Below are 26,634 nucleotides of genomic sequence, written 5' to 3'. Positions count from 1 at the left end.
GTTCAATTTTTCTGTTTATAACTTATAAGCTAAAAAAGAAGGAAAGAAAAGTCTCTATAAACTAAAGGCAACTAGTAATAATGTCGTGTTCTATATGTAGATGACAGAGTTCAAACTCCGAACACTTCACTTAAAAAAAATAAAAAAAAATAACAATTTTGTTTTTTGCAATAAATAACTAGATATAAGAGTTGTGATTATCTTATATTCTGAAAATTTACCGTTTGATAATAATCTTTCTATTTTATTTTATTTTTTTGCATAAAAAAAATAATCTTTCAATTATTTTAACCAAATCTAAAAGATAAAAAATAATCTTTCAATTTTTAGTGATAAAAGATAATCTTTCTATTATTTTAACCAAATCTTAAAAGATAATTTTTTTTGTCAAAAAAAAAAAGATGATCTTTTTTTGTCAAAAAAAATAATAATCTTTTCAATTTTACCTAAACCTATATAATGAGTTACTTGACCTCACAATACAGTCTACAATTAATTCTTCTTCGTTTTACACAATGAAGCAATATTATTCAAGATCAGAAAAAAGAATGAAGTGTGATTGGGCAAATTTGGAAGCACTCCCACTTAGTTTAATTCTTGATAAGCTAAAAGAACATGTTGAACATGTTTGGTTTAGTGCTGTGTGTAAAAATTGGCAATCAATTGCAAAGCTTAACCATCAAAATCATGAATTCAAGCCTAACACACTACCCATGCTAATGTTACCTTCAAATTCAGTTTGGAAACAAGCAAATACTTTCAGTTTTATAGAGATGAAACAGTACCCTTTTCGATATCAATTATGTCATAATAATCCTACAGTTTCGGTTTGTGGTTCTAGCCATGGTTGGTTAGCATTACTTGATGTTTCTAAGTCTGTCATAACACTAATGAATCCTTTTAAGGATACACCTCGCATTATTCTCCCACCTCTCAATTCGGTTAACAAGGTTACTTTGTCCGCTGATCCCATAGCAAATCCTGATGATTATTTGGTTGTAGCGATTTACGACGGCGGTGGTGGTAATCTTGCTTTTATTAGAAGAGGCCAAACAGTTTGGACTTATGTAGACACATCAAAATCTTCTTTCATTGATGTTATCTTTTATAAAGGTATGTTATTTGCTCTAAATATCCGAGACAAGATTGTATCATTCGATATTCATCGTTTGAATGACTCTTATGATAAAGTGAGGACGATAACTCCAAATGTTGTTTTAGAAGAAAAGATTGGTAAATGTTACGGTGGAGATAAATATCTTGTGAAATCATTAAAAGAAGAACTATGGATGGTAAGAAGGTGTAATAGACGTTTGAGTAGATTCCATGTGTGCAAATTGAAACTAAATGTCAAGAGTGGAAAGCTTGAACAAATGGTTAAACTTACAAGTTTGGAAGATGACATTTTATTTTTAGGAGCGGGTGATTCTGTTTCTACATCTAGGTCGTATTTCTCTAACTCTTTGCTAAGAGATTCAATTTACTTTGCTGATGGTTTCAAGATCTATCATGTCAAGACTGAAACGGCTAAGCATCATTGTTTATATCAGAAGAGTCCTTTTTGGGTTATGCCACATTTATAATGTCATTCATATCATAGGTTAAACTTTAATTGTTATATATAACTCTCTAATTTTTCTTGCTCCTAATATATCATTAATTAATATTGATTAGGTGTGAGATCGTAACTTTTTATGCTTGTTAAATTACTTTCACTAGTACAGTCGCCGCTCCCCCTCTCTTCTAACCCTATTTTGCTTTTCTTCTTCATCATCCACCAAGGAGGGGTGGTTTTTGGGTCAATTTTTGACCCAAAATCACCCCTCTAAGTTGTTTTTTTATTTTCTTTCCATTTAAATAAGTGATTTCACATAAATTAAGTTTTTTAGTTTTGTTTTTCTTGTTTTGTGATTTCGTCGTCTGAGTGCGGCGCTTTGTTGGTGGTCGTCATTGTTACGGCGTTTGTTTGTCCGTCTTGTTGCGGTGTTCGTTTGGTTCATTTTGAAAGGTAGATTTCAATCAATTGCAGATTCGATCAATGATTTGGGCATCATCGTTGCAGATCCGGAAGCATGGACATTCTGGTGACTTTTATCATATTATATTATTTGTAGGCATATTGCAATTGCCGTTGTATGCTATTAACATGGATGCTGTGAGATTGTTTGCAGTTTCATCCTTTTTGTTTTTAGCTATGTTGAATTTGTATTTGCATGTGATGTACTGTATCAATTATTGGAATGAATGAATATCCTTATTTTGAGTCAAAAAAAAAAAAAAAAAATTACTTTCACTAGTTTGTCAAAAAAAAAAAAATAAATACTTTCACTAGTTTTTCGTTATTTTATTGAAATTCTATACATTATTTACAACAATAAACTTTTCACAGATTTTCTACACATTGGTGAAAGATATTTTGTCGTGGATTAATTTCCTATTTATTTTTTTTAAGGAATTTTCTATTTAGCATATATTTCACTCAACAAACTATTCGCCAACAAAAATTTCACCTAACTAAATATATTAGTTTTTTTTTTTTTAGGGTAAATGGTGTTTTACCCCTGCAAAATAGGCGAAATTTGTGTTACCCTGTAAAAAAAAATTTGGATTACCCCCTCGCAATGTGAAGATTCCGTCAATTACCCCCTCGATGCCACTTGGATTTGGAATTTTCATTTTTGCTGATGTGACAAACCTAGGTGGCACATGAGTGGATAAAAGTGACTACATGACATGCTTACGTGGCCTTTAATTATTTTTATACTTAAAAAAAAAAAAAAACTTTGCTATTTTCTTTTTATTTTCTTTGTTCCTACCACCATGACTTTACAATAACATCATCAATGAAATCCAGACAAACAAAATCAAGGAGAGCAACTCATTACATCAATAAAAGGAAAAGAACAACCGCAACAACTTTAAAGGTTGGATTTTTCCCACTAGAATCAACAACAAATTAAAAGGAAAAATCAGTAGTATCAATGATGGATTTTAGAAACTTTGGCATGAAGGCCATTGTGAATTTCCAGATATCGGCGAGCTTCTTCCAATTCAAAGATGTTTTTCTTCCTCTACAGATCTCTGTTTTACACGAGACAACTACCTTTGTGACCTTAGTGAAGAGAATAACAAGTTAGAGTGCCTCTCTGCCGCCACCTCCGCCGTCTCCGGTCATCTTCTCCGGCGAGACGTTCGCCGAAAAACTGATAGAATCCTTCTTCAATCTCTCGCCTCTGCCTCTCTCATTAAAGAAAAACGTGAAACCACAACAAGTAATCAACCAAAAGAATCATTCATTTTGTTCTTCAAAAAGTTCAAATATAGAAAACCACAACAATAATGAAAGGTTAAGATATGAAAATCACCACATCAATGTGTTCATTAATTTTTTGTTCCTAAAATTTTATATCTAAAAAAAGTAATAACAAGAAAAGTTTAAGATCTAGATAATCACAATCACAAAAACAGATTCAAGGTTCTATCAATTGGTTGCTTCATCGCGATTTCCTCCGCCGCGCGCACCGCCGTCAAGCTACGACAACAGCAGCAATTTTCCAGCTAGAATTTTGTTTGTAAATTCATCACCTTCAAGTTGTTGCGGTTGTTCTTTTCCTTTGTTTGTACCGACTTTTGGTTTTTCTACTACACGTAAAGTGAACTACAACTAAGGCGGTGGTTCATGTTGTTATATCAGGGAGAACCCAAGGTGCTGATGGATATGCCATAGTAAAGAAGATTCGTCTTCTTTTGAAGATGGATTGGAATGTTAAAATTTTACATGAATATTATGAGGCAAACAAATGTGCGGCAAATATAAGATGCAATTTGACAATGAAGTGACATTTTACGAAGCTTGTCCAATGGAGATTGGATATATTTTGTTAGCTGATCAACTAGGGATTTCTACACCTAGATTGATTGTTGCTTAGTTCTTTTTTTTTTCTTTTTTGAGCTTTCGCCCTCTTTTGTATCAAAAAAAAAAAAGTGAACAACATAATAATGAATTTATTCATAATAGATTTTAGAAATCTAATGTAATGTCATATAATTGAACTCTTATTCTAGTAGTTGATGCTAAGAAATCAAAATTCAGCTCAACCCCAAAACTATGATTCAAATGAAAAGACCGTCCAATTTTATATAAACCCTCACATCAGATTTATGACTCCAGATATGAATTCATGAAACCCTCTTTGCACATGAAAATGGGTTACAAATTAACACACGCATGCCAACAATCCAATCTTCCAATTAGTCCACATAAAGATCAAATCAGCTTTGATACAAATTGACTCCAACTCCACTTCAAAATCATGCTTCAAAGAGAAAGATTATACAATCCTATATAAACACTATGCCAAGCTGCCTTGCACATGAAATGGGTAAAATAATGAAAATGCATACACAATACTAATAAACTTCAAATTTTATAACTGAGATTAAGATTAGCATAAATGGATATTCAGAATATTTTTGTACTGTCGAAAAATTCAACATTGAAACAGAATTGTGCTTCACAACACATGAACCAGTTCTAAATTTGAACATTGATGCATCCAACGTTCTGAACAAGTAAAAATGTACATCCTCTTGCATCTTCCATTTATTAAATAACACAACGCACCGTCGGCAACAACACTCAAAATGAAAGGAATGACCATTCAAGTTATAAAATTTCAAAACGGAAAATTTTGTTGTTTGGCATTGCCAAGAAAGAGATCCTAAATTATTAAATTTTCGCAATTATAGATAAAGAACAAAATGAGATGGGTGTGTGATTATGTTGCTGATTCCTTGGCAATCTTCTCTGCCTTGGCAATGACTTCATCAATACCACCAACCATATAAAATGCCTGTTCTGAAAGGTCATCGTATTTGCCATCCAACACACCCTGCAAGTTATAGGATAACAAAAGGTTATTAATAATCATAGCTTTTCAGAAGTTAGTTAAAAACTTATTTAAAAGTTGGTCAAAATAAACTACTATAGACAATCGCTAAATACTTAGAACAAGTTTTTTTTTTAAACAAATCACAAATTAAAAAAACCCTACATATAACAAGTATCGAAAAATAATTCCTAAGGAATAGGTCAAGCACAAAGAAAGAGGTCCATTTCAGATAGCAAAATGCATAATTTCTAGCAAGTCCCAATTCAGTAAAGAAGGAGCAAACTTAACGCCTGCCCGAAAAATTAGCAGGTGCTTTGAAAGTAAAAACAGACTAAGAAACTCCAATTTTGAGAACTCAATTTAAAATGTAGAAGAGAAGATAATAAACCACAAGTAGAAAAATAAAATGACAGTAAACAAAAACTTATCTGCCTATGACAATCAGGAAGAAAATAGAGAAAAATAAATGAGGTCAAACAAATAAGAACCTGGAAACTTTGAGTGTTCTCCTTCAACTCAACATATTTGCCTGGGGCACCAGTGAAAACTTCAGCCACATGGAAAGGCTGGCTTAAGAACCGTTGAATTTTACGGGCACGTGCAACAGTCAATTTATCATCTTCACTGAGCTCATCCATTCCCAAAATTGCAATGATATCCTGAAGATTCTTGTAATTTTGAAGAACTTGTTGTACACCACGAGCAGTTTGGTAGTGCTCATCACCCAAAATAAGTGGAGAAAGCATACGAGATGTTGAATCCAATGGATCCACAGCAGGATAGATACCAAGCTCAGAGATCTATATTCAAATAACATCATTTAGTTCATGATGATAACCAAAAAAATATCACAATTGGCACTTCAGTTTAATTAATTAATATTAATATAATAATCAAACCTGTCTTGACAACACTGTTGTAGCATCCAAGTGAGCAAATGTGGTAGCCGGAGCAGGATCTGTCAAGTCATCGGCAGGCACATAGATAGCTTGGACAGAGGTAATTGAACCCTTCTTGGTGGTTGTAATACGCTCTTGAAGACCTCCAAGATCGGTAGACAATGTTGGTTGGTAACCAACAGCAGATGGAATACGACCAAGCAAGGCAGACACCTCTGAGTTAGCCTACAGTTGCATCATGCATTAATATAAAGTGATAAGAATGACAAGAACAATATCAATCTATATAAAACACTATACACCGAACATTAGGGTTGTTCATGGTTTGGTCAGAAAAGAAAATCAAACCAAACCCAAAAAACAGTATAATGAACCAAATTGAATTGCTTGTGAAACTGGTTACAAGGTTCTTATGCTTCTATACAGAAGTAGTTCTAAAATTTATGATTTTAACTGGTGCCTTTTACGGAACACAAAAGAACAAGATATGTAAATTACTCAACAAAACTAAAAAACAATATTAAACAATCTGTTTCAAATATCAGAAGTTCAGTTTGTTTTAGTTTGGTTAAAAAGTGGTTTGGTGCAGTTTGCAGCTCGGTTTATCAAAAAAAAAATTCAAACCCCTATCGAACAGGTGCGCATTAGTGTTGGGCACTGAAATGTGTTTATTTAAAGTTTGGTGCTTACTTGAGTAAAGCGGAAAATGTTGTCAACGAAAAGAAGCACATCTTGTCCTTCAGCATCACGGAAGTGTTCAGCAACAGTAAGTCCAGTAAGACCAACACGGGCACGAGCACCAGGGGGCTCATTCATTTGACCGTACACAAGGGCACATTTGCTTTCACTCTGAAAATGAAATAACCATGATTAACAACTTTGATAAATGAAAATATTATGAATAGTATTATTGAATGTGTACCATGAATAATAGCATTGTATTTACCTGTTTATCACCCAACTTAATGACCCCACTCTCAATCATTTCTCTGTACAAGTCATTACCCTCTCTGGTTCGTTCTCCAACCCCAGCAAACACAGAGAAACCACCTAATAAATGGAAACATCAGCATAAATCACAGAAAAATAGCATCTCTACAAGAATAAGTTAAGTAAACTAAGTTAGCATATACCATGAGCCTTAGCAACATTGTTGATAAGCTCCATAATAAGCACAGTCTTTCCTACACCGGCACCACCAAACAACCCGATCTTTCCTCCCCTTTGGTATGGTGCAAGCAGGTCAACAACCTGTACGAAAATTTATGCAAAAATGGTATAAAGCCATTAGACAATTGAACATATAAAGATTTAAGGAAAGAGGGTTGATGCATTCACAAATACCTTGATACCGGTAACAAGGATCTCTTGCTCAGTTGCTTGCTCAACAAAAGCAGGAGCTTCTCTGTGAATGGGCAAATAGTGCTCGGTTTCTAAGGAAATTCACAAAAATCATCATTAGTTGAAAACATTCCATGGAATTGTCAAATAAAACGTTATTATATAAATTGGACTTAAAAAAATATCTAGCTTTCTCTTACTGAATTCGCCCTTTTCATCAATAGGTTCTCCGATAACATTCATGATACGACCAAGGGTAGCCCTACCAACAGGAACCTAAAAGGAACACACAAGTTAATAATAAAATCTTAATTGGTTAATTGCTAGGACAGACAGATCCAAACATTAAACAAGGATTGCAAATCCATAATGCAAAATGCAAGTCTAAAAGCAAGTTGAGAACTGGAGCAGTAGGATAAGATCAAAACAAATTATGTAGATTATTTATAAATTAATAAAAACTGTACTATGCAAGCAAATGCCACCATAGTATGGGAAAATTAAGGTTGAAAAAGTACACAGAAATCTGGAAGAAATACAATGAAAAATATAATGAAATTGAAGGATATGTGCATCAAACAATCAACCAAGGAATGCTTTCTGTTTTCATTTCCTGCTTTTACTTAGAATTGCAAAAATGTAGCAAGTATTCACTCTACTTTTAAATTGTAAAGAGAACAATTTTATTATTAAAAGGGAATACAGGAAATGTAAACATATATAATTTACTGAAACCAAACAGGCCATAACGTACTTTCAATGTACACAAACAATGTGACAGGAAAAAATGAGTTACAAACATGAATTTCGACTGATCGATATCATCATCGGTCCAATTGATGGCAGAAAGCAGAGGACCAATAATTTAAAACAATAAATCGATTTCATCCAACAAACATAAAGTGGCAAACTCGCATACACAATCAAAACACAAAATTAAGAACCAAATCAAATTCTCATTTCAAAAAACACAAAATTTGTCAATTGCATAAAGGCAAAAAATGCATCCAGATCCACAAAACGCAACCAAAATATTCAGATAAAAAAATGATCTGAAAATCAGATCTTATAATCCACAAAGACCAAAATAGTTTTAAAAAAAAATCAGAAATTGCAACCAAAAAATGAAAATTTAAAACAAATAAGAGGAAAATGATTAGGTATATACACTGATAGGAGATCCAGTGTTGAGCACGCGCCATCCTCTAACAACTCCTTCAGTGGCATCCATAGCAATAGTTCTTACAACACCTTCACCTAAATGCTGTGCAACTTCCAACACCAATCGTGAAGTATGATCCAAAACCTCAAGAGCGGTCAAGATCGGAGGCAAACCCTCCTCGAATCTAACGTCAACGACGGCACCAATAACTTGGCAAACGTGTCCGATCGAACCTTTACCAGTAAACTCATCGGTGATTTTACCACCTCCGGGAACCTCCTTCTTCGCCGGAGGAGTAGATGGTGCTGTAGCAGCCGCGGCGGCAGTTGCATAATCGGCGACACGATTCAAAAGGTAACCATAGGGGGAAGCGCGGGATTGAGATGTGAGTCTCGATGTTGAGGCGGAAATTGAGGGTTTGGATGAAGATCTACGAAGAGAAGAACGAATCAGAGAAGATACGAGTCTGCGTGAAGCCATCTTCGAATGTGAGAGAGAGAAGTGAAGATGTTAGGGTTTCAGAACTGAGAGAGTGTGGCACTTTATAGCAGAAATTGCTAAACCAAAAGTTATATTCTTCGATTTTCGCCTCTATTCTTTTTCTAATTTTCAATTTTGACCTCATAGTTTTTTGTTTTTTTCATTTACTCCATTAAATTAAATAGGTAATTAATAATTTGGTCAAAAAATGTTAATAATCAATAATGAATAATAAATTCCAATTTGAAAAGTAGTATATAGTATATGATTAAAAAATTAGCATATTTTGGAGGAAAAAAAATTTACTACCTTGTAGAAATGACAAAATCATATATTATACTATGTTTTTTAACTCTCCAAAATTATGGCTTCACATACACCGACCAGTTGTTGTTAGTTTTGTGACAATGATGTCTTGCATCCAATATCCAAGTAAGCAAGTAGAATAAAGTAAAATTGTACATGCTCATCTCATGCTTCTTTCCCCTTTTATTGATTAAATAAATAAATTACACAACGGTAAATAAAAAGGGGTATAAGCAATGGTTCATCTTACATCCGAAACAATATTAAAATGAAAGGAATTTTACCTGGCAAAATTTTTAACAATGAAAGAGATCCTAAATTATTTTGCAATTATAAATTAAAAAAAAAATATGAATGAGAAAAGCTTTGTGTGTGAATTGTGATTAAGACGTTTCATTTTCCTTAGCAATCTTCTGTCCCTTTGCAATGACTTCATCAATACCACCAACCATGTAAAATGCCTGCTCAGGCAGGTCATCATATTTGCCATCCAACACACCCTGCATTTGTCCGCAGATAAAATCAGGTCAAACAGTTTTTGGCTTGCAGTAATAGAAACAAAATGGAACATGTCCCGTGAGCTTAACTTAGTTGGCAGGGACATCACATTATATATGCACGAAATATATACTAAATGTGGAAAATTGAAATGATAGCAACCAGCAATAAGGAAGAGAAAAACAAATGAAGTAAACAAGTAAGTACCTGGAAACTTTTGGTGTTCTCCTTCAATTCAACATATTTGCCTGGGGCACCAGTGAAGACTTCTGCCACATGGAAAGGTTGGCTTAAGAAACGTTGAATTTTACGGGCACGAGCAACAGTCAATTTATCATCTTCACTGAGCTCATCCATTCCCAAAATAGCAATGATATCTTGAAGATTCTTGTAGTTTTGAAGAACTTGTTGTACACCACGAGCAGTTTGGTAGTGTTCATCACCCAAAATAAGTGGGGAAAGCATACGAGATGTTGAATCCAATGGATCAACAGCAGGATAGATACCAAGCTCAGAAATCTACATTCAATATTTATCCAAATCACATTATTTAATCAGTTAATGGTACAATAAATAAAAAATATGGTTAAAACTTAAAATTGCCACTTTAGTTTAACTATAACTAATGAATAACATAATAATCAAACCTGTCTTGATAACACAGTTGTAGCATCCAAGTGAGCAAATGTGGTAGCAGGAGCAGGATCTGTCAAGTCATCGGCAGGCACATAGATAGCTTGGACAGAGGTAATTGAACCCTTCTTGGTGGTTGTAATACGCTCTTGAAGACCTCCAAGATCGGTAGACAATGTTGGTTGGTAACCAACGGCAGATGGAATACGACCAAGCAAAGCAGACACCTCTGAATTTGCCTGCAATTGCATCATATGTCACATTATAACTATAACTGCCAGATCATAAAAATAACAATATCAATTGTTATATAGAATTTAACTTAAAATAGCTATGGTGTGCATACTTGAGTGAAGCGGAAAATGTTGTCAACAAAAAGAAGCACATCTTGTCCTTCAGCATCGCGGAAGTGTTCAGCGACGGTAAGACCAGTAAGACCAACACGGGCACGAGCACCAGGGGGTTCGTTCATTTGACCATACACAAGAGCACATTTGCTTTCGCCCTGAATCCATGAAACAACCATAGTTAACAACTTTGATAAATGAAACAATTATGAGTAGTATTATTGAATGTGTATCATATGAGTAGTATTTTTGAATGTGCATCATGAATAATAGCAGTGTGTTCACCTGTTGATCACCCAGCTTAATGACACCACTCTCAATCATTTCTCTGTACAAGTCATTACCCTCTCGGGTTCGTTCACCAACACCGGCAAAAACAGAGAAACCACCTAATAAATTGGAAACACTTAGTATACTATAATACATATAAAAAGGTAAAAGTGCATCTTATAAATGAAAAATAAATTAAGAGCATTAATTTAGCACACATATATATACCATGAGCCTTTGCAACATTGTTGATAAGTTCCATAATAAGCACAGTTTTCCCTACACCAGCACCACCAAACAACCCAATTTTTCCTCCTCTTTGATATGGTGCAAGCAGGTCAACAACCTATGTGGAAAAAAAATTATGCAAGAAATGAGATTGATGCATTCATAAATAAATAAATAAATAAATAAAAGAAGGGAAAACACTAGCAAAAGAGAAATACCTTGATACCAGTAACAAGGATTTGTTGTTCAGTTGCTTGCTCAACAAAAGGAGGAGCTTCTCTGTGAATGGGCAAATAATGCTCGGTTTCTAAGGCAATTCACAAATATTAACATTAGTCAAAAACATTTAATGAGAAAGAACTATAATCTTTTAGTTAGTCTTAAATATATTTAGAGGTTTCTTACTGAATTCGCCTTTGTGGTCGATAGGTTCTCCAATAACATTCATGATACGTCCAAGAGTAGCTCTGCCAACAGGAATCTAAATGTAATGCAAAAGAATATGTTAGAAAATATTTAAAGGCTTTTTGAAATAAATATAGAAAATAAAAGCTACTAAAAGATACAAAATCAAAAGTATAAACCAATGAAACCAAATTCATGCTTGCAAAATGTAAATCCAAAAGAAATCACATTCACAAGAGCAATATGATCTTTGATCCGGATTCCATGCAGTAAGGGATATTGATTTATTGTTGTGTAACCTGAGCCATCCGTGATTCCCTTACAATTTCACAGATGACTGGGGGTTACACAACAATAAATCAATATAAAACAATCTAAACCATTAATCTATGATCGAACAGTCGGAGTTGTAGACTGTGTCCATGTGATCTTATACAAATGTATTGTCAACATTTCAAATTAAAAGGCATTACTTTCAATCACTTTGTTTTTCTTAAATTAGCGTCTAAGTTGATGTGTTTGTGCTCATATTTATACAATAACTACTAAATTAGTTATTTATGTAATTCAATTCCATAAGATTGAACAAACAGTTTAGAAACACGAATAAATTGCAGCAAATGATTAGGAATTTACACTGATGGGAGATCCGGTATTGAGAACGCGCCACCCTCGAACAACTCCTTCAGTAGCATCCATAGCAATAGTTCTCACAATACCTTCACCCAAATGCTGTGCAACCTCCAAAACCAACCGTGAAGAATGATCTAGAACCTCGAGAGCAGTCATAATCGGAGGCAAACCTTCTTCAAATCTGACATCAACGACAGCACCAATGACCTGACAAATTTTCCCGATTGCACCTTTACCAGTATACTCATCGGTGATCTTTCCATCACCGGCAGGAAGTTTGTTAGAAGGAGGAGGAGCGGGAGGTCCAGCTGGTTTAGCCGCGGCGGCTGTGGCATATTCAGTTAGACGGTTGAGAATGTATGCATTTGGAGATGGACGTGATTGAGAAGAGAGGCGCGATGTTGAAGCAGTGATGGATGATTTGGAACGAGATGGACGGAGGGATGATCGAATCAGAGACGAAACGATTCTCCGTGAAGCCATCTTCAGAGAGAGAGAGAGAGAGAGAGGGAGAGAGAGAGATTGTGAAGTGACAGTTAGAGTTAGAATTTGTAAATGCAAAATGGGGGAAGCTACATTGCTCAAAAACGAAACGAGAGGGTGCGTTTTTTGCTGTTTAACGGTTATGGGGTGAGACACGTGGTGAAGAAGTTGAGTTTTCTGCGCGCGAATATGTTGGCGTTTGAAACTCTTGCTTTGACTAAGTTTTGTGTTCAAAGATGTGACGTGGCACAATTTCTATTTCCTCAGTAATTTTTTTTACTTTTTTTTTGACAAAATTTTCTCAGTAATTCTTAATGCCATTTACATTTTACACATTTTGATTTTGGATGATCTGTGGCTACATTTTTCCTGCAACAGTGTGGCTGGGATTCAGCCAAGTGAACTTATATATACTTGGTCATGGCGACTTCCTCCAGCTTTTTCTAAATATAATTTTTAGTGAAGACACAAAATTTGGTCATTACAACTTTCTTTTGGTCCAAATTTTTTTGTTTTGTTTTCATCACCGGTTTAATCTGGTTATGGGGTCAGTTTTGCCATCAACTGATTCTAGCCCCCTTCCGATCACAGTTGCGGGGGATCGAAGTGTGATCCTCCCTACCAAATTCAGCGTCAATCACAACTAAACCAATTTAGTCTCTACAAAAAATAAACTTAAACAATATATTTTTATACAAATTAGTTTTTTCTAGTATAATCAATTTATTTTTTGTCGTAGATTAAATTGGGTCGAGAATTGTGACGTTGACTCTATTATTAAATTATTTATTTGTATAAATTGAGAGTATAATTTTTTTTCATGTACATTCAATCAAATCAACCTATGATTCCATATTTTTAGGTCATCACATATGTTTCCTTCTCCAAGGGTGTTGGCAATGCACACCTGCCAATTATGACCAAAGAGATCTTTGATGACTTGAATCATAATAGCATTCTTGTGAAACAAAGGAGTTTGTTCAATAATGATATCAACACAGCAAGTAGAGTCTTTGTAACAAGCAACGTCATAGTAATTTAATTGGTTAGTCAATAACAACCCTTAAGAATAATGTGAAGCTCAACGTGAAGATTATCATAGTCATATGATACTAGGAGGAACATCAAGAAGTGAGAAATACAAGTCCTTGAAAAATGACAAATATGCCTCTCTAAACCTAGCTCTAACAGTGTTCCCAAGACAATTAACATCAACATTGAGACATGAAGAGTTGCGATTTTCATTTCCTTGCTTCTCTTTATGAAGAGTTGCAAGACAATAGTTGGGAATGGTAGTATTAAAGAAGCATAAAGAGTTGCGACTACACCAAGACCACAAATAGATGCATTCTGCAACAAAAGTGTTAGAGATAGTCGACGATAATCACATCTTAAGCCAATTAGTTGAATTCGAGGTGGCAAAAAAGTCTGTAGTGAAGAAACCAAGGGTCTCTCAGAGATTTTTAAAGGCCAAACAACTGCTAATGCAACGAAAGAAAGACTCTTAAGATAATTTGGATCTGACTATTGAGCCTTACAATTGGTTATAATGTATTCAGTTTTGTACCTCCAATTTAACAATACTACTATCTATACATTTTTTTAGGCCTCATTTTTAAGTGTCATGTGCCATGACCCATGTGGCACACGGATGTGGCCCCCTGATTATATGTACATTATAACAAATCACGAATTTGTTACTCACCACCCTTAATTTTCTCACTTTAAATATTTTACTCATTTTAGAAGATTCAAATCCAGAAAATATATATTTATCATTGTCTTCCTATAAATATTACACAATTGCTTTATCAAAATAAAAATTGCACATAATCCCTCTTATGAAAAATCAAAATAAAAATTACTAGTATAAAACTAGAAGAAATATAGTCATCACATCCCTACATTCACTTTGTTTGCCTATATCTGTTCTGTGATTACTTCAGTTTTCTGATTCGCCTCAACTGCTTTCCTAGCCTGCATGAAATTAATGACAAATGAATCAATTACAGTAGTACATCACTGATTAGACAAATAAATGTCATCTGATTCATCTTTTTTAATTGTCATTATTGGCAACAAGAAATTAACTATTGAAATGGTTGAACCATAAAATATGCTCACCTCTTTATCCCAATCAGTACATACATTCACAGTAATCAAGGCTATCCCTTGAACACAAAGTCCACATATGATTCCCATCCAAAGCCCCTGTCATTACCAATTTTTTAACTTAGTGAGGAGGAACACACAAAAACTTATTTAGCACCGAACACACTTCAGATGGAAGGCGTGTCCGGTTTGTGACAAGTGTTGGTGCCTCAAATAGGTTTTAAATTGCGGTCGCGGATGCGGTAACAATTGCGGTTGTTGCAAATGTCTTCATTGCGGATACTGCAGCGAGCGGCTGTTGCGGGGTGAAATCATTTTGAAATTTCACAAGCTATATATAACTACACTATTTATCCACCATTGCAAAATTTTAGTTTATTTCATAAACACTAATTTGAATGTTCTTAAAATACACGGTTGAGAGATCATTAAAAGTATGATTTTTCATTAGATTTGACACAAATTAATATTGTTTGGTGAGAAAATTTGAACGAACATTGCCGAAAACGTATGATGCGGCTTCTGATACGGTTGTGATGCGATTATGATGCGACGTGAATTAAGATCACATCGCAATTGCGGTGCGATGCGGTTGCGTAGGCTACCGCATCAGCAATACTGCGGCCGCAATTGCGGATGCAGACCTCAATTTAAAACCTTCATACCAACATCACACTGCAAGTCCGCAACATGTGGTTACTTTCAATAATTCAATTTTCTCAAATCATTACTGACATATATTATGTTCAATATCCATGTGTTTGGGCTTCAGAATTTTTGTGAGAAAGAAGCTCACCATCCCTCCAATATGGAAGACAAAGGCGAATAGGATAGCAAAAGGAATTCCCACAACATAGTAAGCACAAAGGTTTATAGATGCACATAGATTTTGCCAACCACAGCCTCTAGCAGCTCCTGTTAAAGTCAAACCACATATTAAATGGAAACCATTAGTTAATTAGTATCACAAGAATTTATTATCAACATAAGTAGTTACTATGATAAGTGTTCGCGCTATAAGTGCATAAATATATGATGAGACATTTGAACTGTTGTAACTTGTTGTGAGGAATGAGAATTACCAGAAAGTACACACTGGAAACCATCTAAGAAGTCAGACAGTGCCAGCAAAGGCATCATCTTGGCAACATATTTGATAACTTCATCTTCATTGCTATACAGCTTCCCCCAAACATTTCTTACCAAAATGGTAACCAATACCACTGCTGAACCTTCTACTATGGCAATTACAATCATCACATGGAGAGCCAAAAGTGCACCTTGTGCATTCCCACAACCCAATTCATTTGACACTCTTGTGCTTCATTAAAACCATTAAATCAATAAGTACTATAACTTAAGAAAAAATCATAGCAGTAAGTTACAAAAATTGCATCACAAGTCACAACTATCAACTATGTTAGTGTTGTTAAAAATAACATTTAATTTATTGTGACTAACCTTATGGCACCTCCAAGACCAACGGAGATCATATAGACCATCCAACATGTATTAAGGCTGCCAAAACAAAGGTTCACATGAATTATGATGGAATCTTGGTAATTGGTTCTTTTCTTTTTCCCTTAACCAATTGACTAGAATGTAGCATTAGAATAATGGATCAGTGAATAATGGTTTACCTTATTGATAATACAGATGTCTCTAGTTGTGGGTTTGGTAAAAGGCCAGATAGAAGAACAACCATCTCAAAGGACCAATATTCTAAACTGTCAAGGAAACAAATTTCGGATAATGTAAATAAAAAAGAATATTATCCACTATAATGTTTTTCTTCTCTTCTTCTGCTAGCGATGTTTTAAAAATCGGACCAAACCAACCGATTGAAAGGGAAAAAGGTTCTAGCTTTATTAGTTAAACAAAGAGAAAGATGAGTTAAATTACCATATCATAACTGCTGAAGCCAAAGCAAGCTTTAAAAAACTAATAATATCATTCAAAGCTTCCTTAGAAACACCATTCCAAGTTGATGCACAAGTTGTAGCTGAATTTATGTAAATCACCAACATGACCACATTAACCCAATAGGACAAGCTAATTGCCAAGGCTGCTCCTTTGATTCCTAATCCATATTCAAACACAAAAACCCAACAAAACAAAACATGTACCAAAGTTGTGATTCCAGAGCTTATAAGCATTGGAAAAACATTGTTTTGTGTCTGTAGAAATCTATTAAGGCATTGAATGATAGCATATCCAAAAAGGCCAGGGATCATCCATCTATTAAATGTTCCAGCTTCTGTTGATATTTCATGGTTTTGGCCTAATGCTATGAGAATGTTGCTTGTGTTAAACCAAATTAAAGATAAGGGAATGCTTAATGCTAGAAGGACTAGCATTGCCCTTTGTGTGTGAACTCCTAGCATGTGATATTGTTTGGCTCCATAGGCTTGGCCACATAGTGTCTCCAATGCACTTCCCATACCTAACTTCAGATACATATTTGAAACATAGAATGTTCAGCTATGTTTGCAAACTAAGTTGCACAGTTGATTAGTTTTAAAATCTGAAATGAAGTTCTTCAACCAAGTATTTTATTCTTGAAATTCAAATTCTACAATTAGTCTTATATGAGGACTAATTCAACCAAATATTTCAAAAAGTGGGCCGAACCGGCTGATTAAATTGGTTGAACCGAAACGTTTACCGGTGCAGCTTGTTGCCCGTCTACCTTTCATTCATGTGTAATTATCTTATATAAGAATATAATATATAAAGGTAATTATCTTACAAAATGCACTAATATAACAAGAATAACATTGACATGTTGATATATCATGAAAGTCTAATAAATTTGAAGAAAATGAACATAACCCACTTACCAAAACACTATAACCAGTAACTGAGGCAAAAGAGTTACCCAAAGAAGCACCTGAAAGAGGAAGTTTCCCAAGATGACCAACAAACATAATTGATATCATTTGTAAACTATATTGCAACAAACTAACTGCAATAAGAGGCCCTGCTAGCCATAGTTGCTTTTTAGCTTCCTCAACAACATCTTCTCTGATACAACAACATTGAACAGATGTATGTGTTTCAAGTTCATGGTTTCTGTCTTGGTTTGAACACAGTGGAGTCTCAAGATTCAATTTGTTTGATGTTTCCATTGTCAGCATGAGGACAAAAACATTCATTTAACACCAATTGATATTAAGACTAGTCATACATACTCCAATCATGCACAATAAAAAAATATTAGTCTCATTTACAAGTGGACAAAATCTAGTTTTGTTGTATTAAAAAAGCACTGGCTTTAGTCTGATTTCTATTACGATAATATTAAATGACAATCTTAAATTTACAAGACATGGATCTGTGGCGCAATGGTAGCGCGTCTGACTCCAGATCAGAAGGTTGCGTGTTCGATTCATGTCAGGTTCAAATTCATGTTTTAATGTAGATTTTTTGTTTTGTTTCTGCTTCAAAGAAATATTAGTTTTTTTCTTTTTACAAATAATCTTAGTTTAATTTTAATTAATCTTTTTTTGTTCATAATTAAATGCTAATGTCATTTTCAGATATTTGATAATACTACCTCCGTACCATTTTATAAGACCTCATTTGACTAAATGCACTATTTATATGTCTTGTTTTGACCGTATTTTTCTAAAAGTATATAAATGTAAATATTATCATATAAAATCTTGTTTGATTTGTTTCGACGAGTATTTTTAAAATATCAAACTTTTATAATTTTTATTAATCGCCAATTAAAAATATTCGTAATCAAAGTTATGCATTGGTGTACGTGTAGTGGTCAACCGGAGTATGTTGTTGATATAATCATTTGTGTCAAAAAAATTAATTGTTGATTTAATCATATTATTGGCTTAGTTAGTAAAATAGTCTCTTAAATATATTTTTGATTTCATATTGATCTCTTAAAGAAAAAAAATGTCGGAATAGGTTCAGATCTTTTTTTTTTAAAGAACCTATTCCGACCTTTTTTTTAAGGGACCAATCTAAAATAAAAAATGTCTTTAAGGACCATTTTCCTATTAAGCCTATAAAATTATAAGTAGATATGAGCTAATTTATTTACTTGACAACCCACTTGGGGTTGGTCGAGTGGTGTTGGCTTGAGCCTTTGGAGTATGCTCCTCTCAAGGTCTCAGGTTCGATTCCCACTGGTGCCAATTTCGGTGGGCTAAGTCCATACAGAGAAAAAAAACTCTGGCTTTAAATGGGGCCCCCGCAAGTAGGCGGTGGGATTGGTCCCCTTGGATTAGTCGGTCCTAAGGCCGGATACCAAGTTTTCAAAAAAAAAAAAAATATTTACTTGACACTTTGTATGAGAAAAGGAAATAAAATTCATGATTGGGACAACGACATTTAGAGGCAAAATATAGCTCATTCACAAATCGCCAACATTTCTGGCATCAGAACATCCGTAGCACCTTAGAATTTCCAATGATCGCAATCAACTCATCTTTTATCATCACGAATAATACAAGCAACAATACCCCATACATTCTAACAGTTTTTAATTGTGTTACTAAGCAATTCACCAAATCAATTCGCATAAGCGACCGAATTCACCATAAGCAATTCATTGATTATTTTAGGAATATACCTACTCTTATTTGATTTTCTTGATGTAATTGTATTTCCTAAACTATATATTTTTTTTAATTTAATTCATATATACGGTTTAATTTTTCTTTAATATTGTCAATTAATCATAACTCTTTGATCATTAAAAACATTTGATTATAAATAACATAGGATTGATACCAATCTCATTGATTATTTTAGGAATATACCTACTTCTAAAATCTCATGTATTAGTGGTTATAATTTACGGTTAGTGTAAATAATTATGTACCTGGGAGGATAATAAGAAGAATGTGCACAGAAACCTAATTCTCTCCACTTTTTCTCTGCCGTCGCAGACCTTCTTGGTTGATTTTTATTTCATTTTTTATCAATTAGAGAGGGATTATTTAGGATCAGTTTTGATATGGAATCACCCTCTTGATTATTTTTTATTTCATTTTATTTAAATAAGTGATATTCATACACTTTTTAGGTTTTATTCGAGTTGTTTATGTTGTGATTATTTCTTCTGGTTTCTTAATCTCGTATTAGTGCGGAGTATTTGTTTTGTTTGTCTCGTCTTAGTACAGTGTTTGTTCTTTGTTCATATTTGCAGGTTTGTTTCGATCCAAATTCAATGCAGATTCAATAACTTTAGCATCATCAATATTGCAGATCCGGATACATGATTATTTCAGACATTTAAAGTTTATCAAATCAATCATAGGCCTTGTCATTAGGCCGTTTTATGCTATTAATTCGGATGTTGTGAGTCTGTTTGCAGATTCATCCTTATTAGTTTTAGTAAAATTAAATATGTAATAATTTTTATTGATGTATTCCCAATGAATTTGAATGAATAAATATTGTTGTTTTTGCGTTATAAAAAAAATCACGGTTAGTGTAAAATATTTTACAATAACATAGGGGAGACTTATAAGTATCAAAATTATAAGTATGCTCGAGTCTATTCTTGAACTAGAAGAGACTTATGTTATTTTATCTAAACACTCTTCGATTAATGTATCTGACTTTAACCAAAATATTAAACTCAAATGATTAATAAACTCCATTAAAATATAAATCGTTCGGAAGAACCCAAATTCGATCCAGAATAGAATAACTTTTTACTCAGACTTTAGTTATCTCATCGTCGAACTCTAAATTATTATGGTCCTTCCCGAAACATGAGGTTAAAAAAAAATATTGACTTTAACTACCAAACTAGTTTATTAAAAAATTGTTAATTAAAGAATATTTAGAGAACAGCTTAAAAAAAAAAAAAAGAATATTTAGAGAACGATACCATTAAATTAAAATAAAGTAAACGTACCAATCAATGACCATAGCATTGGGTACAAGAAGAAAAATCTAGGGACGACATTCAAGATTATAAATTTATAATAGGGGACGTTGAATCGTGATCCTATTAGAGCATCCAAAGTGTCCTTAAGATTTAGGTCGCACGTGAACTGAGACGTCATCTTTTTTCATATTACAATATTAATAATTAATTAAGATGTTCTACTTTGAAGAATAATGAGAGCATTTTAATAATATAAAAAAAATATTATTATTTAAAAAGTTAAATGTATAAATTTTAAGAAAATGTTTTTACATTTAACTTTTAATATGTGCCATAAAAATAATGTTAGTGTTATGAATAATATGTAATGAATGTCCATTATTGTGTAGGTTTTCTTGTCCCCTAATTGTGTCCTATAAATAGGACCCCTTTGTTACAATGTAATACACACCTTGAAGAGAATATACAAACTCTAATCTTTCTCTCTTCTCTCCTTCATCTCTATTCTTCTTTATTCTTGTTATTCTCTAGGAATAGTTCATAACACGTTATCAGCACGATAGTCTCTCCTCTTTCAAGAAAGGTATAGCAACAAAGGGAAGTGACAATTTTATTTTATGTATGATTTTTTTATTCTATTCTTTCAGATAATTTTTTGTCTTCTTGTTTTTTTATATTGATTCACAAACCTTCGATCCAGAAGTATCGTGGTGAAATTTTTGAAATATGAATCCTGAAGATTCATAGTGTGATAAAATTTTAAAATATGAATCCTGAAGATTCATGGTGTGATAAATTTTAAAATATGAATCCTGAAGATTCATAGTATGATGAAATTTTAAAATATGAATCCTGAAGATTCATAGATATAAGTAAAATGAACATCAATCCCTAAAGGATTGGATAAATAACTGATTGAATATATATTTGATCCGTTATACAGTTCTTAAACAATTTTAAAATCAATTTGTATTACCCACGAATTCCTGAAGAATTCATTACGGATACATCTTTGAAGGATTGTACAATTAGATATATTATAATATAACGAAGAATATGGATTATTCTTATGAGGATTGCATAAAGGATTATTCTTACATTATAACAATATTATATAGTTCCTGAAGAACTTAAAAGAAAAATCAAATTATTTCCTAAGAATTCGAGAAGAATTCAATATACATATCCATGGGATAGCTTTATCGATTTTTATAAAAATTTTGCAATCTACAAATTTCATTGAATTTATTTATTTATTGTTATATTGTACAAAACATAAAAAAATAAAAAATAAAAAATAAAAAATGCATATCATACGCAAATTTTGCATGTATCATATTGAAAAGTATAAACAAATTATTTTTCATACTTTACCTATTCTATGCATATGCCAATTTTTTTTTTCAATAACTTACTAATTAATATACGTTACATTATAATTATTATTATAGGTTACATTATAATTATTATTAATTTCATTATGTTACTATTTAATTTGCATTATAAAATTTTATGTTACATTATATTAATATTAATAAAGATAATTGAAATTTTTTATTTGACTGTGTTTATTATGTTTATCTAATTATTTGCTTAATTTTATTTGATGATAGTATCATTGAGAAATGAATGAAAAATCATTCCCAGAAGTGAATGAAGTCCGACCCACTGATGTTATTCCATTCACATAAGTGAATGTAGCAACACACGATTATCATGGACAAAATTGTGGTTATGGTCGTGGTAATAGTCATGGCCCCGGAAAAAAGTGGGAAAATTAGCAAAACTATTGAAAATATATGTGACATTAGCTAGTTCCCGAAGAACAAGAAAAGAAAAATGGAAAACCTTAATATTGAAGCATCTTTGAATGATTGCTCAAAGAATAAAATTTTCTTGAAGAAATTATGAAGATTATTGTGATCATTATATGAAGATCACTTATGATATAGTTCTTGAAAAGCTAAAGCTTTAATATTAGCGCATCTTTGATGGATTGCTCAAAGAATGTGCATTTTCTTAACCAATATTATGAATATTATTGGTATAATTTTTGAAGAACAAATAATTTAACCATTCATGAAAGATTGTAAAATTGTGAATTTCTCTGGCCATTATGAATAGAGATTTGTTGTTGAGTTCCTGAAGAACTAATTTTTTTTTACAACATGATTAAAGTCCACATGATCTATTTGATCTTAGTATAAATTGGACCAAAATTAAAAGAACGATTATGTATGTCTCTTGAATATGCTCCTGAAGTAGCAAACTTATGAAAATAATTTCAAAAATATTTGGTTAATCATATTTTAGATTGGTACAATTTCAATAATTATCAATTGAAATGTGAAAGTTTTTACATGATAATTCGACTTTATTTCTCGATGCACAACTTAGTAAGATCTCTATCTATCTATTTTATATTTTACTATGAGGTAGACGATTATTATTCCCTATGAAATATATGCCTAAGAAAAAAGTTACATTTAGCTTTTTATACATTAAACTTTGAATTTATTTTATGGTGATTATGTTTTCTTAAGCTTTGAATACAGTTATTTTCTTAATCACTTATAATTATAATTCGGTTACAGTTTGTAAATATAAACTGGTTTTTAATTATTCTGTTACTTATTTAAATCAATTTATTGATTTTAAATTATTAGATAAAAAAAAATTAACTGTTTCTGTTTTATAATTCTGCTGAAATCCACATAAACATAATTGTTAGCATGAAAATATTCATTGATATTACTATTTATGAAAAATTAAATTTTATATTTTTTTTTTGGAAGGAATTAACTTTTATATTTAGTAGTACAAAAATTATTGAAGGTTCCAGAAGAGCCAATGCATTGTTATATCGAGAAATAAAGTTACGCTTTGCCAATATATTGTATATTTTTAAGTCTTAAAGATTTTTTTTTATGTTTGAAGGATATTCGCATAAATGAATATCCTATTGAAACAAGAAATGGATGAGATCTTGTATCTCTATACATTACGAGACATATTATCAACATTTGCCTCTAGTTTGGGGTATATTTATATATATTTGTGCAATTGAAGCACATGTTCTTGTAAACCAGAAGTTTACAAATCATAATAAGTTTGTAATTGGCAAGATCAGTTGGGTCATCTCTGATCTATTATTATACCAAAAATCTTATGAAATATGTTCATACAAACAAAAAAATAATGGACCTGAAGATCCATTCTAAGTTATAGTTTGGAACATTCAAACATGTATGTTGAGATATTGAATAGCATCATGCCAACAAATTATTATATACATAAGCTCTCCCCTAATTTATTTGAATTTTAGTTTATAAACATATTTTCCCATATAAACATTTTTGGATGTGTTGGGTACGTTTCAATTGCTCCAATATAATGCATTTAAATGGGTAGTAAAAGAATATTGGGAAAATAATTTTTATATGAATCTCCAAAGTGAGCCAATAATTGGAGATTTTTTTACAGCTTTATGGGCTGATTATCAATTGGTGAATTAGTTTTCCCAATATTAGGGGGAGATAATAAGCAGCTAAAAATATGAACTAGAAGTTCAATTGAAATGTTTTGAAATAAATTAATAATTGTTATTTTGATCCTCTTAGAAATCAATATGAACCAGAAGTTCAAAAGATAACTCATTTGCAAAGTTTATGAAATCAATCAACAGCTGCTAATGCTCCAATAAAAATGAATGTCCCTGTTGGACAATCTAATACTGCAAATGATTCCTAACCACGCGTGAAGCATGGTAAGCAAATCGGTTCCAAAGATAAAAATCCTCAAATAAGAAAAGGAGCTAAAAACAAAGATGACCCGAGTGAGGATATGAAAATAGTATTTGACATAATTAATTTTCCAGTTCCAGAAGAACTTATCAGGTACCTGTAATTTACGAAAATATAGAGATCTCGACAAACTATGTCATGAATGGAATACGATGGAACCGAGATGAAGTCAACGTTGACAATATTTTTGCACATAATAAAGCGCTATATATGTGATAAATGACAATGAGGATCATAAATCAAAGTCTATTAAGGATTATAGACAATGAAATGATTGACTAAATAAGATAGACGCAATTGATACAAAATTAAACTAGCTTTGCAAAGCGAAATGTTTTTGGACCAGTAGTCCATTTCATCTGCAGATGGAGATAAATCGATATGAATAAGTTTTCAAGAGAAAAATAATAAAAACAAAATGTTTAGAGTTTGAATTGTTTATCAAGTATATTGATAAATGTCAATCATTGATTTTCAAGAAGCATATTCACCTGAATTGAATTCAAAAAATTAATTAAGTTGAGTAGCATCTGAAATACTCAATTCATGTGAAATATGTGTTTTAACGTATTTTACTGGCTCACTTGATAATGATGATCCCTGAAAGATTTAGTTATATTTGACAATAAATTATTTATATCCGATGCTTATATTAATGATAAAATATCATCTAGACTCCCGAAGAGCTTATGAGATATTCTCATTTAAATTTATAATTTAAATAAGATTATATAGCAAAAGTATTAAAACAGTTTGACATTGACAAATCTAATTTGTTGTATACTAAAAATGGTTGCAATGTCATTTGATGTGTCATGCCTCAAGAAAATGATGAACAATTTGAATTGGTCCTGAAGTACCATATCTTAATTCAATTAAGCTCACTAATATATTTGCTATAATTTCGTAGTATTTTATTTTTGCCTATTCATCCAACCCAAATATTGAAGTAAAGCAAAACATAGAATTATTTATACTTTAAAGAAACAACAATATCATCCAATCATGTGAAGATTTTAGCACTACATCAAGCAAGCTGAGAAGATGTTTTTGTTGAGGATTGTAATTCAACACATACAAGAAATTCGTTGTTTTATTACAAAATGATGGTTCCTGCAACAACTCAACATGAAGATAATATCAGACGCAGTGCTAATTTAGAGAAGATTATAATAAAGAAGATATGACAGAAGTTTCTACAGAGTCAACTTTTAGTAAAACTTTGGAGCAGCTAGTACAGAAGATTATTTGATTTTTCATCTCATGTATAATAATTGTCTTTATGAGGGGGAGATATAAATATGTTCTGCACTCTTTTTCCCTTCACCGTGGTTTTGTCCCACTGAGTTTTCCTGGTAAGGTTTTTAATGAGGCAGTTCACACACAAATGATGATGTACTCTTTTTCCTTCACTAGAGTTTTTTTTAGAGAAAGAATATCCTTCATGGACATTCAAGGGGGAGTGTTATGAATAATATGTAATGAATGTCCATTATTGTGTAGGTTTTCTTGTCCCCTAATTGTGTCCTATAAATATGACCCCTTTGTTACAATGTAATACACACCTTGAAGAGAATATACAAACTCTAATATTTCTCTCTTCTCTCCTTCATCTCTATTCTTCTTTATTCTTGTTATTCTCTAGGAATAGTTCATAACAGTTAGCATTATTTTCTTCAAATGTTTGTTAAAATTTGGTAAACAGTTGTTCTTAGTTAATTTATTAAAACATGTAACGTTATTAATTAGACCTAGGAGATTTCCCGCTTGGTATGGTGGTGTGGCTTCACATGGTAAGAAGCAAGCTTCGTGACACCTTCCTTAACTACTAAACAATGGATTGATACCAATCTAAGTTTAGTTTAGAGTTTAGACGCAAGTTTAGTTTAGAAGATGAGGATTATATTAAATGGAATGTCATAATCATATGGGTTATCACTATTCACTAATCATTAATTATGGATACAGAGGAATACAAAGTCATGACTCATGATACAAATATGTTGTGAGGCCGCCGCATCAATGGGTGCAGATTAGGAAGCACGTTAGTGATTATAAACAAGTTGTGACTTGTGAGTATAGCGGAGGTAGTTCACAACGGTAAAAAAAATATCAAATTATTGTGAGTTGAGGCCTACATCGAATGATTTGGGTGAAACTTAATAGCGATTGGCTCAGTAAAAATAACGGTTATACGGGGGTGTAGGGCTGATTAGAGGCATGGATATGAAATGTTGGGAGGATTCTTAAAATATATTGGACGTTGCAATCCCTTTGTT

The 26,634-nt window shown here is 32.5% G+C and overlaps 4 protein-coding genes and 1 non-coding gene across 5 annotated transcripts; 2 read left to right on the top strand and 3 right to left on the bottom strand.

Moving 5' to 3' along the window:
- The first annotated feature begins 515 nt into the window (after positions 1-515).
- On the top strand, positions 516-1,583 carry LOC123911424 (F-box/kelch-repeat protein At1g57790-like). Its single transcript, XM_045962834.1, has one exon. The coding sequence runs from the start codon at positions 516-518 to the stop codon at positions 1,581-1,583; it is 1,068 nt and encodes a 355-aa protein (XP_045818790.1).
- A 2,828-nt stretch (positions 1,584-4,411) lies between these two features.
- On the bottom strand, positions 4,412-8,860 carry LOC123909957 (ATP synthase subunit beta, mitochondrial). Its single transcript, XM_045960916.1, has 9 exons — positions 8,301-8,860; positions 7,333-7,408; positions 7,136-7,224; positions 6,925-7,042; positions 6,738-6,841; positions 6,482-6,640; positions 5,792-6,016; positions 5,381-5,692; positions 4,412-4,892 (listed from the first exon to the last, which is right to left on the bottom strand). The coding sequence occupies exons 1-9, from the start codon at positions 8,772-8,774 to the stop codon at positions 4,779-4,781; spliced, it is 1,671 nt and encodes a 556-aa protein (XP_045816872.1). The 5' UTR covers positions 8,775-8,860; the 3' UTR covers positions 4,412-4,778.
- A 588-nt stretch (positions 8,861-9,448) lies between these two features.
- On the bottom strand, positions 9,449-12,577 carry LOC123909964 (ATP synthase subunit beta, mitochondrial-like). Its single transcript, XM_045960928.1, has 9 exons — positions 12,098-12,577; positions 11,462-11,537; positions 11,275-11,363; positions 11,057-11,174; positions 10,844-10,947; positions 10,558-10,716; positions 10,226-10,450; positions 9,786-10,097; positions 9,449-9,580 (listed from the first exon to the last, which is right to left on the bottom strand). The coding sequence occupies exons 1-9, from the start codon at positions 12,575-12,577 to the stop codon at positions 9,464-9,466; spliced, it is 1,680 nt and encodes a 559-aa protein (XP_045816884.1). The 3' UTR covers positions 9,449-9,463.
- Positions 12,578-14,273: 1,696 nt separating this feature from the next.
- Positions 14,274-17,849, bottom strand: LOC123902329 (protein DETOXIFICATION 16-like). Its single transcript, XM_045952019.1, has 8 exons — positions 17,530-17,849; positions 16,592-17,136; positions 16,330-16,416; positions 16,151-16,207; positions 15,772-16,010; positions 15,486-15,604; positions 14,702-14,788; positions 14,274-14,554 (listed from the first exon to the last, which is right to left on the bottom strand). Exons 1-8 carry the CDS (start codon positions 17,842-17,844, stop codon positions 14,498-14,500), a joined length of 1,506 nt encoding a protein of 501 aa, XP_045807975.1. The 5' UTR covers positions 17,845-17,849; the 3' UTR covers positions 14,274-14,497.
- Positions 17,850-18,019: 170 nt separating this feature from the next.
- Positions 18,020-18,091, top strand: TRNAW-CCA. Its single transcript has one exon. It is a non-coding gene; the product is annotated as a tRNA-Trp (tRNA).
- Positions 18,092-26,634: the final 8,543 nt, after the last annotated feature.

The sequence above is a fragment of the Trifolium pratense genome, linkage group LG1, assembly GCF_020283565.1.
Source record: "Trifolium pratense cultivar HEN17-A07 linkage group LG1, ARS_RC_1.1, whole genome shotgun sequence".
In the NCBI taxonomy this organism is placed as follows: Eukaryota; Viridiplantae; Streptophyta; class Magnoliopsida; order Fabales; family Fabaceae; genus Trifolium; species Trifolium pratense.
The sequence above is the reverse complement of the archived record's forward strand: the minus strand, read 5'-3'. Positions and strand labels throughout refer to the sequence as shown.